The sequence below is a fragment of the Microtus oregoni genome, unplaced genomic scaffold (assembly GCF_018167655.1).
Source record: "Microtus oregoni isolate MIOR12 unplaced genomic scaffold, Mior012 000029F_ref0000214, whole genome shotgun sequence".
Classification (NCBI taxonomy): Eukaryota; Metazoa; Chordata; class Mammalia; order Rodentia; family Cricetidae; genus Microtus; species Microtus oregoni.
Genome location: NW_024543088.1, coordinates 4,464,959 through 4,488,214, shown reverse-complemented (window position 1 = coordinate 4,488,214; position 23,256 = coordinate 4,464,959). Strand labels below are relative to the sequence as shown.

The window sequence follows — 23,256 nt, the reverse complement described above, 5'->3', positions numbered from 1 at the left end:
TGTTTCTTGGTAACTCAACTGTAGAGTTCTCAAATGTGAACTGTGTAGATGACAATGTCATGTTGCGCTGTCAAAGGATTGGGTATATCTGTGGGCTAATGCCTCCTAAGAGAAACCACGTGCAGCTAGGGCAAGAGTGAGGACCTAAAGACCTACCTTCTTCCTCTAAGTCCTCCAACAGAACACTATTAGTGAGGGTTTCCTGTGGCTCATCACAGAGGCTCTGATTTAAGACAGCAATGGCAATGTCATGCCACGGACACCCCAGTCTTCCTTTTCCAGTTTGTATTTTAAAATGAGTTGGTTAGATAGCATTCTCTAGTGGTTACCAGGTTAGGAGGACTACTGTTGTTCTTTGGGGAGACTTGTGAACTAGTGGGCTTAAAATGTCTGGCATGCCCAATCGACTGTAGTTTTCTTTTCTTTCCTCTTCTCTCCTTCCTTCCTTTCTTTTGTGAGACAGGGTCTCTCTGCATAGCCCTGGCTGTCCTGGAACGCTGGACATAGATATATAGACCAGGCTGACTTGGAACGCTCAGAGATTTACATGTGTCTGCCTATCAAGTGCTGGGATTAAAGGAGTGAACCACCATGCCCTACTTATAGTAATTCTTAAAGATGCTACACCTGTCCCACAGGCCAGCAGGCACTCTGAAGAAGTCTGCTCCTCAGCCCTCTGCCAAGATCTCAGCAGCCTTGCGTTGCTGTTTTCTGCTATGTTCCAGGCTTACCTTTTAGACATATGCTGCTTCAGACCTCTGGCCAATCAGTACTCCAAGAGTCAATGGCTTAATTATTTAAACCACAGCCTAAGGCTGGGTATGTAACTCAATGGTGATGTGCTGCCCTGTGTTGGCCTAGCATGTGGGAGTTCCTGGATTCAATCCACAGTGGTGGTGGTGGCTGTAGCACAAGTAATAATAAAGACAGCCTCCCCCTTCCCCCCACCAGTCTTAGGCAACTGAACTGCTTGTTCACTTATTCACTACTGACCTTACAACTTCTTTAGAAAACAAATTGCCACTGTTTTATACTGTTGTTGGTTTCTGCCACATGGGTCCTGGGAGCTGAGCTGTCAGGCATGCCAACAACAGCCCTTTTCTACTCTTGAACTAGTGTTTTGTATGACAGGACTACAGCAACAAAGAATCACAAGCTGGGTGACCAAACAACCAGAAAGCATTACTTTCCAAGTTCCAAGCTCAAAATCCAGGTGTTGGCAGGACAGTCCAAAAGGCTTGTCCAGCATCCTCTAACTCCCATCACCTTCGCAGTCTAGGCTCTGGCTGAGCTGCCCTTGCTCTCCACTTGAGAGCCATGGGGCCCTCTCTCTGATCAGATCAATCTTCTTTTACTGACTTATACTCCACCACCAGGAAACTCTACCTTGCCATCAGTAGGAATCATCTCTAAGGTCCCAAGGATCTGCCTTTGGACACCCAATTCCCTGCATTTCCCCATTACAGAATAGATCACTCAATCTTAAAGGCTCCCTAGAGAGATGGGGTCAGGGACAAGGTTTATATATAATCTACTATTGACTCCCCTGGTCCCAGTAAAAAGACTGTCTCAAAAAATAAGGTGCACGGCTCTTAAGGAACAAGACTGACCTCTGGCCTCAACACACAAACATACATGTGCACCTGCAAAGATATGCATGGGACACGCACGCACACAGGGGAGGGGCTCAGCTGATGCTTCTACAATGTGATTACTTTTCTCTGAGATCTGTCTAAGCTGACTGATGGACTTCAATACCAGATAATGATCACCTTATAGTTCTGCAGGCTGAAGCTCAAGGTGGCAGCAGGTTGGCTTCTCCTGCAGCCTCTTGCTTTTGTCTTGGAGATGCTGCATTCTCATCACACCCTCCATGGGCTTCTGTTTGCATATATATCCTTGCTGTCTCCTTGACCTAACTTCCTCTTCCTGAGGACATTAGTCAGGTTGCATTAAGAGTCTGCCATGATGACCTCATTTGAACTTAGTCACCTCTTCAAAGGCCCTAGGTCCAAATACAATCAGTTTTAGGTGCTGGTGAGGTGTGCACAATTCAAACCCATAATACTGCAATTTTGAGTATGTGCATATACGTGCATGTTCATGTATATAGGCACATTTGTGTATGCAACTGCATGGCCAGAGGCCAACCTCTGCTGTCACTCCTCAGGTGCCATCCACCTTTTTTTTTTTTTTTTTTTTTTGAGACAAGGTCTTCATTGGCCAGTAGACTGGGCTGGCTGGCCAAGGAGTTCAGAGATCTATGTGTTTCTGCCTCTCTAGTGCTGGAATTATAAGGATGTCTTATCATGCCCAGCTTCTTTTACATAGGTTGTGGGGACTGAACTCAGATCCTCACATACAGGGCAATCAGCTTGCTGCGTTATCACTCCAGACCCAATTGCCGTTGTCATTGTTTTGTTTTTGTTTTTTTTGAGGCAGAGTCATGCCATGTAGTTTTGACTAGCTTTTTTTTTTTTTTTTTTTTTTGGTTTTTCGAGACAGGGTTTCTCTGTGGCTTTGGAGCCTGTCCAGAAACTAGCTCTTGTAGACCAGGCTGGTCTCGAACTCACAGAGATCCGCCTGCCTCTGCCTCCCAAGTGCTGGGATTAAAGGCGTGTGCCACCACCGCCCGGCTTAGTTTTGACTAGCTTTAAAGTCATAGTAATTTTCATGCCCTAACTTTCTGTGTGCTGGGGCTACAGATGTTTAGACCATCTTCCGCTCTGTTTCCCCAGGACCCAGGGGCTTAGGTCAGACTACCTGACCAGCGAAGAGAACAAGGCAAGCAAAGCTCCTGGGAGGCACTGCTTTTTATAATTCATCTACTTCCTGCTTTCCCAGACCTTCTCATCTTGGGAAGTTGACACAAGAGAAATATGAGCCTGTTTGAGAACTGAAACTCAGGGAAACTGGGTTGGTCTGATGAAGGAGACCTAAAGCCAAGCACCAACAATCTTCCAAACTGGTCCTGCCATAAAGCCCACATCTAAACTATATAGCTTTGGCTTTTCTTTTTCTTTTAAGAGATTTTTCTTAAAATATTTCTTTTCTAATTATGTGTATCTGGAAGAGTGGTATATGCACATGAGGGCAGGTACCTGGAGGCCAAAACAGAGAAATGGATCCCCCTAAGCTGGAGTATATAGCAGATGTGAGCTACCCAAGGTAGGTGCTGAACCAAAGGTCCTTTGGAAGAACGAGAAGCACCATTAACTGAAAAGCTATCTCTCCAGCCCTGCTTTTCTTTTTAAGCAAGTCAGGACAAAGAAAACCATCGTCCTCTTCCAAATCTAACAAGCAGCTCTGCATCCCAGAGGTTTGGTGATGTGAGTCACCCTCACACGGCCTATGGGAAAAGGTGGACAATCACTGTGGACCCCATATTTCTGCTTTATACCTCAAAACTGCAAGCCTATCTATCATAAAGCCTTTCTACACACAGAACCTTAAGTCACTAAATGTTTTCTGAGCTCCTAACATAATAATACATCTATTTATAATAGCACTAGGCAATCTAGACTCCCCTAGTGGGTTCTAATATTAGAAAGGGGAAATGAAACAGCGCTAAATACACTCAGTCACACACTGAGGGCCAGTGATGAATCAGAGATTCCACAAGGACCCCTAAGAGGAAGACCAGTGGCCTAGGAACACAAAATGAATGGATCCCACTTGTTCAAAAGTGAGCATTAAGGTCACTTTCACTAACAAGATGACATAATTTGAGAGCTGACTGAATACCTGCGAAAGAGATCATTTTATAGGAAACTGCTGGTTTCTCTCACTCTAACCCATTAAAACCTATTACTGAGACATCAACTCACCCCTACTTCAAGAACACTAACAAGGGATGTGGAGTACACAGAATTACTGAATGGTGGCCTGGTCTGGTCAAAAGAGTATCAGACCAGGTGACTTACGTCAGACTACTACGCCCTGACCCCCTTCCAACTCAGAAGTAACAGGATGGATATTCTGCTAACAAGGATTTCTTTTTGGGACAGAATGTCACTATGCAGCCCAGGCTATACCTGAACTCTCATCTCAGTGCTGGGACTACAGGTGTGTACCGCCATCCTGAGTAGAAACAAGTAAATTCAAACAACCTGAGAGGTGAGATGCACTATGAAATAGCAAAGCAAAAATCAAGACACTGTTACTTTATATGGAATGACTGGGTAACATACAGTTGTGTGTATGTGTGTGTGTGTGTGTGTGTGTATGCACGTGCACACACACTATCAAAGGACAACTTGTATGAGTAGATTCTCTTCCATCATGTGGGTCCCAAGAACTGAACTCAGATCCTCAGGCTTGTCAGCAGGAATATTTTTACCCACTGAGCCATCTCACTAGGTCCAATTTTGTCTTTTTTTTAACAGGGCCTCTCAGTGGTTTGGGGCTAGCTAATTACATCAATCTAGTTCGAGAAATCTGCCTGTCTTTGCCTTGCTAGTGCTGGGGTTACAAGCATGCTCCACCAATGCCCTTAACATGGGTTCTGGAAGTCAAACTTGGGTTCTCATGATTGTGCAGCAAGCACTGTACTGAGCCATCTCCCCAGTTCCAGGGAATGTATGTTTGCTATTAGACTAATCCACATAGGAAATGGTGGTGACTTGATATTGTGAAATATCAATACTTAAACAGCACCTACTAAATGCCAGACACTACACTAAACTCATGCAACCCTACACAACCTAAAAAGCAGGTAGACATTTTCAAATGAAAACTGAGCAGCTAAGACACAGAGATGTGCAGTCACAGCCACTGCTCTGTATACTACCTCAGCACTCCCTCACAGGACGGAACAGGGTGGAGTCAGCAATGCCAGCCTGTTGGTGGATGTAAGGCAGAGAGAAAAGGAAAAAATGGTCAGGGAGATCTCAGTTTAGTGTTTTAATCTCTTGTTCAGGAGCAAAGATCACCTGACAGTTGAAAAAATATTTAGGCAAAGACAGCAACTTACACAGCAAATAAAAACAGAATGCAAGGAACGGCTATGGAAAGCAAACAACTCCAACCAATATTTCCAGAATTCTAGAGGAGACACTATATTCACGAGAAGATGCTATTTAAAAAGTAGGGGAGCCAGTCATAGCAATGCAAGCCTGTAATCCCAGTGTGAGAGAAGCTGAGGCAGGAGACTTCCAACAATAGCTAGCCTGGGCCATATAGGTCTGAGAGGGGAGGGGGAGAGTAATAGAAATAGATAGATCCAGGTATGTGTGTCAGTATCCCAGCTATTTAAGAGGTTGTGGCAAGAGGATTTCCTGAGCCCACGAGTTCAAGAATAGCCTAGGCTACATTCTTGAATAAATGAATGGGGAAGAAGCCCCTGAAAACTAATATAGAAAAATAATAAAATAAAAAGACTCATACCTAGCAGAACAATAAGACAAAAAGTTCAACAGAAGTGAGGCTGGAGAGATGGCTCCAAGATTAACAGCACTTGTTGCTGTTGCAGAGACCCAGGTTCAGTTCCCAGCACCCACATGGTGGCTCCCAACCATCCATAACTGCAGTTCCAAGGTCTCCAGGGCCCTCTTCTGGCCTCTGAGGGTACCAGTTACCCATGTGTTGCACATACATACATGCAGCCAAACACACACACACAAAGACAACAAATCAAAAAATATTTAACATCATCAACAGAAGTAAATCAGAGGCTTGTCCCAAGAGTTTCAAAAGAAAGACAATACTTGGAAGACAGAGGCAGGAAGATCTCTATGTAGAGGCCAACCTAGTCTACACACACAAGAAGTCAAATTAAATTTTAAAAAGAACAGGACAAACAAGTAAATCTTCCAAAAGTATATGTGGGTAAGCGAATATGAGAATTTTCCAGAACCAAAGCAAAGAAGTGTTAAGATTCAAAGGGCTTGATGAATACTCATGTTAATGAAGGAAATGAACAGGGTGGATGTCCCCTTATGCTCATATGTTCCAACATTTGGTCCTAGGTGCTAACGCTGTTTTGGGAAGTGTGGCATCTTTGAGACAAGAGGCCTAGCAAGCAGAAATAAGCCACTGGGGTGGACCCTGAGGCTAAAAGCCTGGCCCTGTTTTGTATTCTAATCCACTTTCCTGATCTGTCAAGATATGAGTGTCCTGGTACACACATTGCCTGCATGAAGTCCACCATGATGACCCCAGCAGGACATAGCCAAACTGTGAGCCAGAATATATCCTTCTTCCCTTAGGTTGTTTCTATTTGGTATTTTGTCACAGGGATGGGGAAAAAAAACTAATAAAGTGAGAGAAGAGAGGTTACACAGGAAAGGAATGGGTCAGACTACCTCAGAGTTCTCAATGGAGCCTGAAGGCAGCCAGAGAGCTTTAAGTACAGAACAGAGGATCCTGGGATATCCGGGACAGTAGGGTAAGTGAAGGATGAGTAAATGACGATTATATAAAAACTAAAACATGGCAACCAAGGGAAAATAAAAGCTGTCAAAGGAACTTAATAAATCTGTAGTCAGCTATGAATATTTGTGGCCACAGTATACATGCCAAGGGGCCAGGGAAGTGGATCAGGGAGTAGGTCCCTTGCTGAGCCTGACTACCTGAGGGTGTTTGTGTGTGCATGGGCTCTGAGTGTGTGTATGTACAGGTGCGCTCACTCATGCAGCTGCATCTGGAGGTCAGAGGTCAAGACAGAGATGCCTTCCCTGACTGCTTTTCACCTTATTTTCTGGTGTTCACTGGTTAACTAGACGAGCTGGTCAGCCAGCAAGGGAGACAGCAAGCATGTCTCCATGCCCCCTTTTGCCGTCTCGCCCATCTGATCTCCAGACCCTCCAGAGGCTTTTTAAACATCTATCTTGCACCTGGGGAGATAAACTAAACACTTGCAATGAGCATTACTCTTGGAACCCACAGTAGTCAGCAGATTCTTAAAAGGGCCCAGGCCCTTACAGAAGCCCGCAGGTCTGTGATGTTTAAAGGATTTTCATGTTTACAAATGAACATTTACAAGTTTGTCATTATGCTTCTTAAAAGGCAGAAACACTCTTATCCTTTTAATTAACTGGTGCAACTTCATTTCAGAGGTGGAAACTACAGTTGTTCTTTCAGGGGGCTCATCTGTGTCTGCTTGGCACACAGATCTGGGCTCTATCCTCAGCACTGCATAAACCAGGTATTGTGATGCACACCTGTAACCCAGCACTCAGGTGGAGTAAGAAAGATCACAAACTCAAGGTCATCCTCAATACTTACGGAGTTCAAGGCCAGCATGGGCTACAGCAGGAGAACCTGTAGCAAAAAAAAAAAAAATTCTAAACCTGGCAGTGGTGGCGCACGCCTTTGATTCCAGCACTCGGGAGGCAGAGGCAGGCGAATCTCTGAGTTCAACCTAATCTATAAAACTAGTTCCAGGACAGCCAGGGCTACACAGAGAAAACAAAAAAATCTTCTGGAGGGAAGGACTAGAGAGATGGTTTAAGTGGTTAAGAGAGTGAGCTACTTCTGCAGAGGACCAGGTTCGGTTCCCAGCACCCATGTTTGACAACTGCAGCTGCCAGAAGCTCAAGCTCCAGGTGATCCAATAACTCTAGCTTCACAAGTCCACAAACACTCTCTTCCTCTCTTCCCACCTCCTCTCCTTTTGGGGCTGGAAAGATGGCTCACTGGTTAATAAAATAGGATGTCGTCCCAGATGTCCGAGTTTGGTTCCAAGCAGCCACATTGGGCAGCCCACAACCAATTCCAGTTTCGGGGATCCAATACTCTCTTCTGGCCTCTGAGGGAACCTACACACATGTGGCATATGACTCACATACATTTACAAAAATAAAAACTAAAATTTTAATTAAGTTATTCTTTTACTATTTTGGTTTCCTGATTTTTCAGTATTGCTTTTCTTTCATCATCTATGAAACTTTGATAGGCTAGACATGGTGGCACACACTTTTACTCCCAGCATTCATTAGGACACAGATATTTATAAGTCTGAGGACAGCATGGTCTACACAGAGTTCATACATTAAAATTTCAAGAAAGCAGGAGGGAGGGAGGAAGGGAGGGAGGGAGGGAGGGAAGGAGGGAGGGAGGGAGGGAGGACACACCACAGCTTAAAATCTCACTTCAGTGTTTTTGGGTGGTAACTACAAGTCAATGCTAGAGGATGTGGCTGGAGTTAGATTGTGTCATACTAAACGAGCATGTTGCTCAAAGCACAAGGCAGCTCACTTACCCTGATGAACAAGGTGGTCTGAGTGTCAAGAGTCATGCAGGTAAAATTAGCATTGAATTTACAACTTCAGTCCTTGGCTCTTCTATCTGTAAACTGAAATCTCAATCCTAAAGTTCTATAGACAAGGACTCAACACTTCAAAACTTTCTCTGAGGGGACCTGAGTACTTATGGTTCATATCAGCTATGGGATATTCAGTTACATTTTCTCTAGTGTGTGTTTAAGTTCCTGTGTGTGCATGTACACATGGAGTTAAGAGCCGAGGAATGCCTTTCTCAATCCATTTTTCACTTTATTTTTAGAGACAGAGTCTCCCCCCCTCCCCCCCCCCCCCCCCGCTGCCCCCTCACCCTTCCTAGCTCCGCCTCCTAGCACTGGGATTCTCGGTAGCTATCAGAGATGCTGATTTCCACATGGTGTCTGAGGACCAAACTCAGGTCCCCTTGCAGCAAGCACTCTGAGTCATCTCCCATCTCTTTAAGTTTTATTTTCTGTAAAACTAAGCTGAATTACAGATTTCTGGATAGTCCTGCTGCAACAATCCTTGGGTAGCATTTCTAGGGGGATATTTTGGTAGCTTTGTTATTTTTTTTCACTGCCTTACTAGCAATCAGCATCCGGGTGTTGGCTTTAATAACAGTCTGAGGTAAAAGTCAAGTGAGGCTCTGCTGGGTAACAGACAGGCTGCATCTCTGGAGGGAACAGTTGCTGCCTAAAGTGAGCCAAGTTACAGAGGGGAATTCTGGGCAGAATACAGAGAGGAAGAGAATTTCCTTTCTAAAGCAGCACAGGTTGGATTTATTGAAATTCTGAAGAAAAAAATCTACAATTTGTACAATACTTTAAATTTAGCAATTTTCTTTTTTTTAAATAGGGTCTCAAGTCTGTTGCTTAGGCTGGCCTGGAATTACTGGATTTATGCAAATCTCTCAGCAAATCATCCTTCTGAGAACATAGGGCTAGGGCTGCTGGATTACACCACAATGCCTGGCTTTTGTGGGTCATCTCAGAGGTGACCAACAGTTCACAACACCTTAGTGTTGCAATAAAAAGCTGAAGGTTGTCCACTATGGTGACACATGCCTGTAATTCCAGCACATAGAAGGCAGGAACAGTATGATTGGTGCAAGTTTGAGGCCAGCCTGTTCTACAGTGAGCTTCAGGCTAGCCTGGAATACAGAAAGACTGTGTCTCAAAAAAATAAACAAAAATCCTTCTCTATCAAAACTTATTATAAATGTTTCTCAGCAAATACTCCTATTCAAGGTATGTATTTTGCTTTGAAAAAATTCATGAGGGGCTGGAGAGATGGCTCAGCGGTTAAGAGTACTGACTGTTCTTCCAGAGGACCTGAGTTCAATTTCCAGCAACCACATGGTGGCTCACAACCATCTGTAATGAGATCCGGCGCCCTCGTCTGGCCTGTAGGCATACATGGAGATGAACTGTTATACACATAATAAATAAATAAAATCTTTAAAAAAAAAAGAAAAATTCATGAGCCTATGATGTTCTTTTAATTGCATCCGAATAATTACACAATCATCTATCAGCTTATGAGAATATTTTGCAGCCGGGTGCACGTCTTTAATCCCAGCACTCAGGAGGCAGGCAGGTGGATCTCTGTGAGTTCAAGGCCAGCCTGGTGAGTTCCAGGATGGCTAGGCTACACAGAGAAACCTTGCAGCTCCCCTGCCCCCACCCCTGCAAAAAAAAATAAAAGAAAGAGAGAGAGAAGAAAAGAAGAGAAAAGAAAAGAAAGGAGGGAAAAACCAAAAAGCCTAAGGGCTAAAGTTCCATTCCCAGAATCCACACAGTGGAGGAAAAAATAAACTAACTTAAACATTTGGGGGGGGGGGTTGTTTATTTGTTTTTGTTTTTCAAGACAGGGTTTCTCAGTAGCTGTGAAGCCAGTACTGGAACTCATTCTGTTGACCAGGCTGGCCTTGAACTCAGAGATCCACCTGCCTCTGCTTCCCAAGTGCTGGGATTAAAGGTGTGCGCCACTATTGCCCAGCTAACTTAAACATTTTTAAATTCAAGTTTTTCTCTTGCTTCCTTCAATTTCATCAGTTCAAACAAGTCCCAAATCTCTATTTAAATAACTCGTGTTTTTATATCTACGTAGAATATCTGTGCTAGGATGGGGGTGCGGAGGGGCAGCAGAAAGTACTTTAAGTACAGGGTTTTAAGAAAACTACAGGGGTTGGAGAGATGGCTCAGTGGTTAAGAGCATTGTCTGCTCTTCCAAAGGTCCTGAGTTCAATTCCCGGCAACCACATGGTGGCTCACAACCATCTGAAATGAGGTCTGGTGCCCTCTTCTGGCCTGCAGACATACACACAGATAGAATATTGTATACATAATAAATAAATAAATAAATATTAAAAAAAAAAAAAGAAAACTACAGAATTATGATTTCATGTTGTTGGTTACCCGGAGTCCCAAACATCTGCAATTCTATGAATAAGTAGGTGACTCTGGTGCAAGCAGGATCCTGTTTTATAAAAACACCCTCAGCTCCAACTGAACTAATCTAGCGCTAGGGTTTACATAAAAACAATTCTAGCAGTGGGAAGGGTACAGGTGAAACAAGACTGACCATAAATTTCAATATGTTGCCTTGGTTCAGATACTATTTACCCTACTTTTGTATATGTTTAACATTTTCCATTCATAAACATGAAAAGCTCCAAAACCAGATTGAAGGCTTGGGATATAGCTGAGTTGGAAGAGTGTCTGCTTAGTGCACATGAAGTCCTGAAGTCCTGGGTTCCATCCTAGCACATCTGCAATCCTAGGACTGAATAGGTGCAAACAGGAAGGTCAGAAGTTCAGAGTCTCAGCACTACACTGAGCAGCTCATAGGTGCCAGTAACTCCTGGGAATTCCATACCCTCTTCTGGCCTCCATTTCACACACACACACACACACACACACACACACACACCCTAAAAATAAAAATAAAATCTTAAAATTAATCTAGAGATACCTGACGTTACGAGGGGTGGAACATAAATTAACTCTACACAGAGTAAACGTGGACTGAGCACTTGGGGAAAAGTAACTACAGCGGCAAAGGACCACCACTGGCAGGTGATCAGTGAGGGTTACAATGCAGGTATGTGGCATCTTTGACCTGGTAAAAATGCCACTTTAATCTCTGTAATCTTCCTCCTAGTCTATAATCCTAGCCTAATCAAAAAAGGAAGACGAAAAAACAAAACAAACAAAAAAATACCTCAAGCCAAGAACTGTGCAGTCAGTGAGCCTGTAATCCTATCACGCTGGGGGGAGGGGGGGTATGCGCACGCAGAAGTTCAAGGTCATCCTGCGCTACGAGTGAATTTGAGATCCTTTCTCATAAAAACACAGAAAGATCAGACAAACCAGTTATAGGGTATTTTACAAAATACCTGTTTTTATACAAGTCAAAACTGTCAATGCCATCACAAACAAGAAATATACTTGAGAAGCCTAAAAGACATGACATCTAAATGTAATGTTGGAGGCCACTAGAGACACAAAGCTCAAAAGCACAGAACTTGCCTAGGGTGTGCAGTGAAGGTCCTATGTCCAATCTCCAGTAAGAGGACGGGAGACAGGAATGTGCTGTCTGAGGGATTACTAAGAAGCTTGAGTTAAGGGCACACCTTCACTATACTAGCACATTAATAATGACTCCTGGTTGGTATAAATATACTAATGTAAGGTGCTAACGATAAGAAAAAGGGGAGAGAAGTGTACCTCAGTAGCAAACACAAGGCCCTGGGGTCCATTCCTAGCACTTGAAAACCAACCAACCAACCAACCAACAACCAACCACACAAAGCCCTTCCCATAATCCACATTTAAAAAGTAAAAATAAAATAAAAATTAATAAAAGCTAGGTGAGGTAACATGTAACTGTAATCCAAGTACTGAGGCAGGTTGAGATGAGGGTTGATAACCAGCCAGCTTAGCCTACATGCTAATAATTCCAGGCCAATGAGAAACCCTGTCTCAAATGAAAAACATGGACAGTGCCTGAGAAACATCTGAGGTTGTCTTCTGGCGGGCACATGCTGACGCATATACATGCAGGTATACCCGCAAACAAATGTATCCTCATATATATCAACATATGTGCACATATACACAAAGCAAAACACCATGCTATAAATTACCTCATTCCAGTTGAAAGTCAATGGCCGCATGAAAAATCAAGTGTAAAAAGAAGATTCTGACCTCCACCACCTCCTGTTATGTATGAACACTCCATTGTGGTTTGGGTAATTTAGGACTATCCTCATCATCCTCACCTACACATTGGACTGAGTACCTACAACCTGGGACATGCTATACAAAGCACCAGACACAGCCCTTGCAAGCCAATACAAAGGTCTATTGTAAGTGGAAGTGGTAGACAGGTAGAAGGAATCTATGTTCTTATTTGATCATACAGACTACTAGTAAACTTTCCTCACTGCCTTCCATTTCATGTAAATTTACAGTTTTTCAGTGTACAATTCATTTACTTTAAAATGTTTTGATGTACAAATGTGATCTATACCCTCAAGTGTCACTTAAGTTAAAATTTTAAAAGGAAAAAAAATCAAAACCAGGGAGAGCGTCCTTGGAATCCCCTCCTTACTGGGAATCTGTCTCTTTATGTGCTATGGAGTGAGTGCTTGCCATGTTTCTGTGCTGCAGGGTGCATGCTTGCATGCATGTGTGCATGCATGTGTGTGCGTGCTGTGCTTCTTCCACTTTCAATAAAACTTGGCTGAGTGCGGAGAAAAATAATCAAATCCTAAGTTGCAATGTTTTCAACCAGCAACACATGGTTTACTGGGGTAGGAATCTCTAAGCCATGGACCAGAACAAAGAATTTAGGAGGAAGTGGGGTTTACGAAGAGCTTTAAAAAGGAAGATGAGAATTTGCACAGAGTATTTCGTCAACCAAGCTCTTAAGAAAGTGCTGGGGAGAAGGCTCAGTTGGTAAAGTGCTTATTGCACAAGTAGGAGGACCTGAGCTTGATCTTTAGTACTCATGCAAAACAGCCAGGCACTTGCAATACCAGCACCAGGGAGGCCCCTGAGGCTCACTGGACAGTCTAGCCTACTTGGCAAGTTCCAGGCCAGTGAAAGATCGTGTCTCAAAAACAAGGTGGACAGCTCCTGAGGAACAACACTGGGGGTTGACCCCTGCGCTTGCTCTCGCGCTCGCACGCTCTCTCTCGCTCTCTCTCTCTCTCTCTCTCTCTCTCTCTCTCTCACACACACACACACACACACACCACAGAGCGGGGGAGGAGGGAGGTGCTGTGCACACAACCACCAGCCACAGAAGGTGTAGAGTGCAGACAGGAAGAGCTCATAGCACACCAGATGGGTATCTACCAAACTGGGGCCAGATACAAGGAGCAAGGGGTTATTACAGCCACACTGCACAGTCCTGGCATGTTTATTTGAATTGACAGTACCTTAAGCTTTTTAAAATAATAAAACAAATACACATTACACAGCAAAATGCAAAATCTGCCAGCCAAACTGTCAAAATTAAAGTGTCATGCATCCCCCCCCCCTCCAGCCAAGGCCCTGGAGGATACAGGAGTGGCCAGAGAAGAGCAAACGGCCACATTCAGGTGGGGTAGGACTGAGAGAGGCCCACCGTCCTGTTGGGTGTCTGGCCCCTTTCCACTGCTCTCATTTCCCACTTGAGTCATAATAAAATCAAATGAGATTTCAGACTGCTGCACTGTGCTAACCCTTGCCAACAAAAATTTTTAAAACACTGAGGTTATTTTTCTGATATGCCTGTTTTTTGTGGCAAATAATTGAAATGCCAAGGCATGGTTCCAAGTGAGTCACTTGCCACAATTTTAAAATATATCATCGCAATATTTTTGTTCTGCCAACACAGTGATTTTACCATATTTTCCTGGCTTTTTGTTTTTGTTTCTCTCTCTCTCTCCTTTGCAGTTCTGGGGATTGACCTCAGGGCCTTAGACTCTACCAGTGAGCTATAGTTCTAGCCCTTAGTTTTGAGATGGGGGTCTTACTATGCAGCTTAGGCTGGCTGGACCTCTATACATAGCCCAGGCTGGACTCCGATTCATGACCCTCAGCCTCACCTCGTGGGTGGCAAATTGTTAAGTGTGCACTACTAGTCTGGTTTCCTAGTTTTCTTCTTTTATTTTTACTATGTTAATTATGTATAAGTGCGTGACTACATGCAGGTATGTGTGCATGAGTGCAGACACCAGCAGAGGCCAGTGGTACCAACTGCCCTGGAGCTGGAGTTAACAAACAGCTGAGAGCTACCTGATGTGGGTGCTGGGCACTGAACTCAAGTCCTCTGAAAGAACAGCAGGTTCTTCCCCTAGTTTGCTCTTAAAACATATCTTTACGGGCTGGAGAGATGGCTCAGAGGTTAAGAGCATTGCCTGCTCTTCCAAAGGTCCTGAGTTCAATTCCCAGCAACCACATGGTGGCTCACAACCATCTGTATTGGGGTCTGGTGCCCTCTTCTGGCCTGCAGGCATACACACAGAATATTGTATACACAATAAATAATAAATAAATATTTAAAAAAAAAAAAAAAAAAAACAAAAAAAAAAAACATATCTTTACTTGAAAACCTGTCACTTGAAGAATCTGCACCCTGAACAGGCAGTATACTCCAGATCAGAACCACCAGTGCAACTTTTCCTCTACGGGCCACACCTTTCTTCACAACTAAGTAAATAATTTTTTATCACATTCATTTATCTTTTTAATTTTGCAGCGAGGAAGGGATGTTAGTAAGCAAAGGGCAACTTGTGAGAGTTTGTCTTCTCCTTCCATCATGTGGGTCCTGGGGACTAACCGTGGGTCATTAGGCTTGGTGGCAGGCACCTTCACCAACTGAGCCATCTTGCTGGCCCACAAATAAAAATTTTAAAGAGTAAAGCATTGCCAGTGAACTACAAAGATACATGATTGGGGGGGGGGAGGGGGTACACGATGACGACACTGATTTAAAATAGAAAACATTAGACCCAGGCTGGTTATTCCTCAGTCTGGCTGAACTATGCAGCCTTTGGGGATAGTTCAAGAAAATATGCAACTGTGTTTGGGACTAAGAAAATTTAGATTGTTCATGGTTCCTTTAAGTAAATTAAAACCAGCAATTGTTCACTTGCAAGAACTTTAGTCATCACGGAGCTTAAAAACAGGTTTATTACATAAAAGCAGACTAATTTAGATCATCCTAAAAATTTCTAGCATAGTTACCCAACAGAATAACCTGAAGAAGTAACTATGCCAGCTCATAGAGCCTGCATACATCTATTGGAATGATTTTTTTTTTTTCTTACAGGGTCTCCATCCACTAAATAGCAAGTTATTTTGAGCAAAGGATTTTTCAAATCCAGTAAAAATAAATATTCCATGTTGAGTAACTACCACTTAAGAGCTCCTTCTTTGAGGGCTGGGAATGTAGTTCATTTGGTAGAGTACTTGCTTAGCATTCATTAGACCTTGGGATCAGGCTCTAGCATATAAAACTGGAGGCATACACCTCCAACCCCAGAGGTAGAAGAGGATCAGAAGCTCAAGGTCATCCTCCACTACACAGCAAGTTTGAGGTCAGCATGGGCTATGTGAGATCCTGTCTCAAAAAAACCAAAAAGTTTTGTTTTATTTGTAATTAGCTAACCCACCCAATTTACAAAGACATCTGAGGCAATGAAGAACTCTACATTACAAAGAACAACATAAAACAGACATAGGTACACGATTATAATGCCTACCCATCCACCTTCCAGCAACCATAGATTTTATTATTGTTTTTTCAAGATTTATTTTATTTTTTATGTGTATGTGTACTATATGCCCACAGAAGCCAGAAGAGAGGACAGAATCCCATGGCACTAGAGTTACACAGGATTGTGAGCCACCACAAGAGTGCTGGGAATAGAATCCAGGTCCTCTGCAAGAGCTAACAACAAGCAACAGCTAAGTCATCTCTCCAGGTCCTGTTTTTTTCCTGTTTTTGTTTTGTTTAAAATGTTGAGTTCTGGGAAGCCAAGAAAGGGCAGATAACTGGTCCATGATTTCTTTCTTCCTTTTGTCTTTAAGGTAGTACAAACTGAACCTAGGGTCTCCTGAAGCTTGGGCAAATACTAAGCTATAATCCCACCTCTACTCAGTTCCTTGTTTTTTTTTTTGAAACAGGGCTTCACTATGGCACTCTGGCTGGTCTGGAACTCACTGTGTAGACAAGAGTGGCTTTGAACTAACAGAAATCAGGCTCCCAGCCCTTTCTTTACTTTTCCAATTTTAAGACTGGTTCTTAAGCTGCTCAGGCTGTCTTGAACTTGGGAACTTGCTGTCTCAGCCTGACCCATGACTTTAAAGTTAGTGAAACAGAAGAGGAAGATCTCACACCCAGGTTTGACTCAAATCCCACCTTCTATCTAGAATATCATATTCCCTCTACAAATGTTTCGTGAATTTTACTTTCAACTGGACTGAAAAGTTCAATTCTTTTTTTTTCTATATCCATCCAGAAAGACTTGTTTGTTTGTTTTGTTTCTCAAGACAGAGTTTCTCCCTGTAGCCCTGGATGTCCTGGGATTCTGTAGACCAGGCTGGTCTCAAACTCAGAGATCCATCTGCCTCTGCCTCCCAGTGCTGGGATTAAAGGCGTGAGCCATCAACCACCACCACTGCCACCATAGCCACAAAGATGTTTTTGAGGATTCTTTTAACTGTTTCAGAACCTGGATATTCCCTTTTAACATGACAATGTCCTTTTATTATTATTATTATTATATGTACGGCTGTTATCAAAGTGACACAGCCCACAGGGGACAGAGAGGACTCAAGGACTCTCTAAATTTGAAGCGAAGTACGTGAACAGTCAGCACACTGATAACAGCAAGCTTTAAGGATTGGGTAACCTCATTGCTGAGCAGCTACAAAACTGGACAGACTTCCAATTACAGGGCAAAAAGTGTATTTAGTGGCACAAAAATGTCACCAAGTGAAAGGAATTAGAGCAATCCTAACCTAAATCCATTTGCAAGCCCAAAGACTCTACTTGAGAAAACTATTGAAAAATACTTATTTCTCAGAAGCTGTGAAAATTAATCATAAAAATTCAAACTTTGGAAAGTATTCCTATATGGTAGGAATCTTGTCTGAGATACGAGTCTGTCTGCTTCATCTAAACTGAGAGTGCCAGGTTCAGAAGCCACGTTTACTCGACTGCTGAGTCCCACTGGCTTCCTGAGGGCCTTTATCTGGAACTGCTAAAGCTTCCTCTGTACTCTGTGACCTAATATGCCGCAGAACAATAGAAGTGGGTTTCCCTGTCTAACCACTATCCTAATATTAACAAGGCAATGTAGCTCGGAGGAGTGCGTTCACAGACACCACTACAGGAATTTTTCTTTTCTTCCCGTCCAGATTTATGCTACAACTCCACAGGCTCTTGTAAGTACACACACATTTCTTAAAAACGATTTGAGAACCATACAGAAAAGAACTAAGCTATAATCTTAGTTTGATCACTTAGCAGCATTTGAGGAAACTGTATTTTCTTCCTTCCCCTAAGCTTCCTAGTGAGGCCCAAATTCTCAGTTTATATAATCAGGGCTCATACAGCAGATAGGGATCTTCAGGAAAAAGGACTCATAGATATGAGATAGATAAAAGGACATCCTTCAGACACAAAGTGGCCCACAATAAAATTCAACGGGGGCAACAAAATGCCTCCGTGTCACCAAGCACCAGGAAAAGCCAGGCACTGGTCATCTCTGCACTCATTCCAGGGGCTGAGGTAGGAGGATCCAGATTTGATGGACAGCCTTTGCTAACCAGCAAGACTCTGCCTCAAAAAATAAAAGGAAAATCTTCCGCGAACAAGGCAACCCACATATTTACATAGTTTTACTGTGAGCCAAGAACCTTCCAACTTCCAATCCTGAGAATGATTCTGAATAACAAAGACATCTTTTTTGTAAGTCAATTTCAATTTTAAAGTTTATATATAAAGGAAGATGCCCTAATGAAGGCCATTCCTTTTGTTGTTGCTGTTTTGTTTTGTTTTTTTTGTTTTTCAAGACAGGGTTTTTCTGCAAGTTTGGAGCCTATCTTGGAACTAGCTCTTGTTGGCCAGGTTGGCCTTGAACTCAGAGATCCACCTGCCTCTGCCCCAGCCTGCCTCACCCTCCCCAAGAGCTGGGATTAAAGGTGTATGCCACCACCGCCCAGCAAAGTCCATTACTTTTCTTATACTAACATAAAAAGTTAATTCAAGAAATAAAGGGCTGGACTTGAGATGGAGAGATGAGTCAGCAGTTATGAGCACAGGATGTTCTTCAGAGGACTTGGGTTCAATTCCTAACACCTGTTCACAATCATCTATGACTACAGTTCCAGAAGTCCTGACACCTTTTGACTGTCTCAGCGGCTGAGAACCCACCTGGGGTACAGACACACCTGCAGGCAAACACCCACAGGTAAATAAATAAACAACAAACAGACCAAAACAGACTAAACAGCAATAATAACAAACACACAACGTTTTAGCCTTTGCATGGGGGAACAAGGGAGCTGTGACTTAAAAGTTCAGCCTTTCCTTTACATTTGTTTGTTGTTTATTTATTTACCTGTGGGTGTTTGCCCACAGGTGCCTCTGTACCCCAGGTGGGTTGGTCTTTTTTTTTTTTTTTTGGTTTTTCGAGATAGGGTTTCTCTGTGGCTTTGGAGCCTGTCCTGGAACTAGCTCTATAGACCAGGCTGGTCTCGAACTCACAGAGATCCGCCTACCTCTGCCTCCCGAGTGCTGGGATTAAAGGCGTGCGCCACCATCGCCCGGCATGGGTTGGTCTTTTTAAGACAGAGTCAGGGAGCCGGGCGGTGGTGGCGCACGCCTTTAATCCCAGCACTCTGAAGACAGAGGCAGGCAGATCTCTGTGAGTTCGAGGCCAGCCTGGTCTACAAGAGCTAGTTCCAGGCAGGAACCAAAAAGCTACAGAGAAACCCTGTCTCAAAAATCAAAAAAAAAAAGTCAGCCTTGGCTGGCCTTGAACTCACTTTGTAGCCTACTTGGTTGGCCCTGATCCTTGCATAGATCCTCCTACCTCTGCCTCCTGAGTGCTCAGATTACACTGATGCACCACTATACCTGATTCAAATATATTCCCCCAGAAAGGCACATCCACCCTTTTACTGAGAATGGTGCTTGCTCCAAGGCACCAGTAAACAGTCTGACCTTTTCAAAGAATAAAAGCAAGGAACCGGAGGGTTCTGTCACGGGCATACCCTTACTGAGGAAGGCTAGCCTTGTCTTGTACAGGTCCCTAGATCATCAGACTCCCCAGTTATGTTTTCAACACATAGCTGCTATCTTATCTACCATGGATGTCAAAGGCAGAGTCTTCTTTTGTAACTATGAGCTCACTAAATGGGATTAATGCAAAAGTTACTTTACATGATCAAAGAATCTCATGGTGGAGTATACAGCATGTGTGAGACCCTGGGTTCACTCCCTAGTACAGGAGAGAGAGGGAGAGAGAGAGAAAGAGAGAGAGAGAGAGAGAGAGAGAGAGAGACAGAGGAGGAAAAAAAAACTATCCCAGTTGTAACATCAATAAGCTACCTAGATGGAGGAACAATCCCACAAATATATGTCTGACATATAATACATCATTTCCACAGTTAAGCTTCAGATACCTGCTAATCCCTTGCCACACATTTAAAGCTATATAGCTAACCTCCAAGATTCAAAATATGAAAGAAAAATCTGCAAAAGTTGATACAAATCACCTGGGTTTTATTTATGTCAAAAGCTGTTTATTTCTATTCATGAGTTCATAATTTTTTTCCGGTTGCTTTGTTTTACAAGACCTCAACAAAACTCAGCTCTCTGAAATTCCAGTATAAAATATGAGAATAGAATAAAAGGCACAGAAGAAAGGCAAACAAACACACTTCTCACTTCTCACTCACACACACACACACACACACACACACACAATTTGTCAAAATACATAAAAAATGATAGGCACAAAATCTTTTGGAAGCTTCTGGAATCCCCTTGACATACACTCTATCCAGTATGCTACTCTAGTGTTAATTTTCTATTTAAATGTCAATATCTTTACATAGCAACATCACTACCTTCCCATATAATCTTTCCCAGCTTCCCTGGTATTTTCTGTAGTACCCATCCTGGCTGACTATCTACTTCTGATGACATTCAGTTACCTTATCCGTTGGATCAGAACAGAGAAGTCACCAAAAAGATTTGATTCTAAGGCGACAGCAGAAACATAGTGCTACACTATATAGTATAATGACATCACTTAAGGCTCAACTGAAGGGCACTCAATGGCATATAACCTGGTGTGGTTCTGGAAACCACTACATCTCTTTCATTGTAGATTTGTTTGAAACACCTGTACTGACTACAGGCAGTTCTGCATTCACTATTATTCCAAAATAACTCCTGACCTGAGATGCATTCCACAGACAGTTACAAGACGGGAAGAGATCGGGGGCTGGGGAGGGGGGGATCTGGGGCTGGGGAGGGGGGGATCGGGGGCTGGGGAGGGGAGATCACACAACAAAGTGAAACTAAGACCTGGGTTTGGCTGTGTCACCTTGAGTATCTCTTTTGATCACCAGGGTTCCAGTCTCCTCAAAGCAAAAGATGAAGAAATTGGACTAAATTCTCTCTACAGTATCTTCCAACCTCTAAAGTTCTTTGAGATTCCAGTATCTCCCCCTTCACTAAAAAGATAAGCAGTAATGATGGGAAGTTAGTCTAGATTTTTTTCCCCCTTAAATTTTCTGAGATGTTTTCTTTGGCTGAAGTTTTTTTTTTAAAAAAAATAAATAAACTCCAAATCAAAACTATATGCAGAAAATATGGAAGAGCTGAGGACTGAAAAAGAGAATCACTCACTGATGCCACTAAAATAGAAATTTCAATTACCCTCAGGCCAATTTGTCAATAGTTACTCAAAAGCTGCTACTCCAATCACTGGTTTCCTAAAGCAAAAATATGTATCGTCATTCCCTTCACATCCCCAGAGAGTCATTCCGAATAACAAATAAATAAATAAACCAACAACCACAGCATCTAAAATCAATTTACAACTTTAAAACAAGTTTCAGGAGCCAAGGAAAGTCCACACAGCTTCCCCAAGTCATTGGTTTCATTTAAGGAATGACAGGAGATAAGAAACGGTTCTTGTTATTAGAGGCGAGAAAAGCCACAACAGGCAGGTGACATCTGGAAAAAAGGAAGAAGTGTCGAGGACAGAAGCTTGAGGGTCCTTGAGGCAACAAGTCTAGAGTGCAGGAAAAGAGTCCCCCAGGGATGTGAGGGAATCCGCCGCTGCCACCCCTCTCCGTCGTCTTCCCCGCCCCCCCCACCGTGTCGCCGCGCCCCCGCCCCCCATCCCACGCCCCTGCGGCAAGAAATATCCCTAGGATCGCTCGTTTCCCGCGGCCTCCTGCCCTCGGCAGGCCTCCGATCCATCGCAGAGGCGGCCAAACCCCGCAGGCCCTCCGTCCCCGCCGCAGCCCCGCAAGACGCAGCGGCCCCGCAGACCCCGGCCCCGCTCACCTGCACCTGTTTGCGGAAGTGGCGCGGCCCGGGCACTGCCGACGGCCAGGAGCAGCAGCAGCAGCAGCACCGGCGGCGGCGAGGACACCGGCGGCCCCGGCATCTCGTAAACCGCGCGGTCCCCTGGGGCCGGCTCTCGGGTCGCCGTCTTCAGTCAGTCGGTCAGTCAGTCCTCAGCGCTGCCTCAGCGACACTGGCGCCGGCTGCTTCGGGACACACGTCTCTTCAGCCAAACTTCAACCTCGTTCCCGGTCTGCATCTGCCGCTCTGGCCGCGGAACCATCATCATCCTTCCCGCCTGTCTGCGCCGCCGCCGCCCCTCAATAGCAGCAACGGCAGCCACCCTGCGGAGCCGCGGGCCCAGGCAGCCGCGCTCCCGCCGCCATGATGGGCTGCGTCATGTGACGTAGGGCGGAGGCGGGACGCCGTGATCGACACTTGGGTCAGCCAATCGTCAATCCATGCTGGCTTCAGAGGCTCCGCCCCCTCAGCCGGGGAGGAGAGGGAGAGATCGCTGCGCCCCCTGCAGACCGAGGACTGCAGCGTGGGCAGCAGGTAACCCCGACAATTACTTTAAAATTTAAATTATAGGACGCCATAAAGAAGACCATAAAAATCCACTTATAATTTAATATGGGACTTTTTTGCTCCATTTTTCTTACTTTTTTTTCTTTGCTTATTTTTATCAACGTGGTTCTCAGCATTTTATCACCCAAAACAGACCGGTTTTGCCTCCTTCAATTTTACTAGGCAGAACTTTCCTAGCCTCTTCACCTTAGGTTGATTCTCGCATCCTATCAGCTTTCGAGGAGCTTTGAACGTTTTAAAATTCAACTAAAAAGAACAGAATGTTTCTGACTTCATCACCCAGTGACGTAGCTAGTAAGCTCAAGCTGGCCCCTCTGCCAAGACAGCCCTTCCTGTCCCCTCTTGTTCCCTGGCAGATACACTCCCTTTCATTCGGCAAGACACACCTGGAACATGACTTCATCCGTGAGGGCTTCACACCAATCCCCCAAACAATTGAATATCTATGGCCCCGCCTAACCCGACCCTGGACCAAAAGCCATGTTTATTGTTCTGTGGCTGTCAGCCCCTTGAGGACAGTCACCTCTCTTAGCCTGAAGTAGGTGTCTTCTAAAGGAATTGTGCTAGATATTGGTGCTGGGGGGCGGAGAGGGGAGCAACTTCCAGGTGGGGAAGAAGACAGCTAGAGAGATTGTTTGCCTTGCTAGCATGAGGACCTAAATTTGATCCCCAGAACATCACTAAAGAAAAACCCCGCCTTGGTGGCGTGTGCTTGCTGGGGAGGCATAACAAGATGGATCATTGGGGTTTGCTGTCAAGCCTAACAAGCCTGCTAGGCAAGTTCCAGGCCAAGAAGAGACCCTACCTCAAGAAAAAGGGGGGACCCTAAAGAATGACACCCAAGGTTGTCTTCTGTCCTCCA

General features: G+C 44.1%; 1 protein-coding gene across 2 annotated transcripts in view; it reads right to left on the bottom strand.

Annotated features, from left to right (window-relative positions):
- Positions 1-22,217, bottom strand: part of Lmtk2 (lemur tyrosine kinase 2) — a 96,940-nt gene extending 74,723 nt beyond the window's left edge. For both annotated transcript variants that reach the window (XM_041677778.1, XM_041677779.1), the window contains exon 1: positions 21,807-22,217. In XM_041677778.1, the coding sequence (XP_041533712.1) occupies positions 21,807-21,909 (103 nt within the window). In that variant the 5' untranslated portion in view covers positions 21,910-22,217. The remainder of the gene's footprint in view (positions 1-21,806) is intronic.
- Between the last annotated feature and the right edge of the window lie 1,039 nt (positions 22,218-23,256).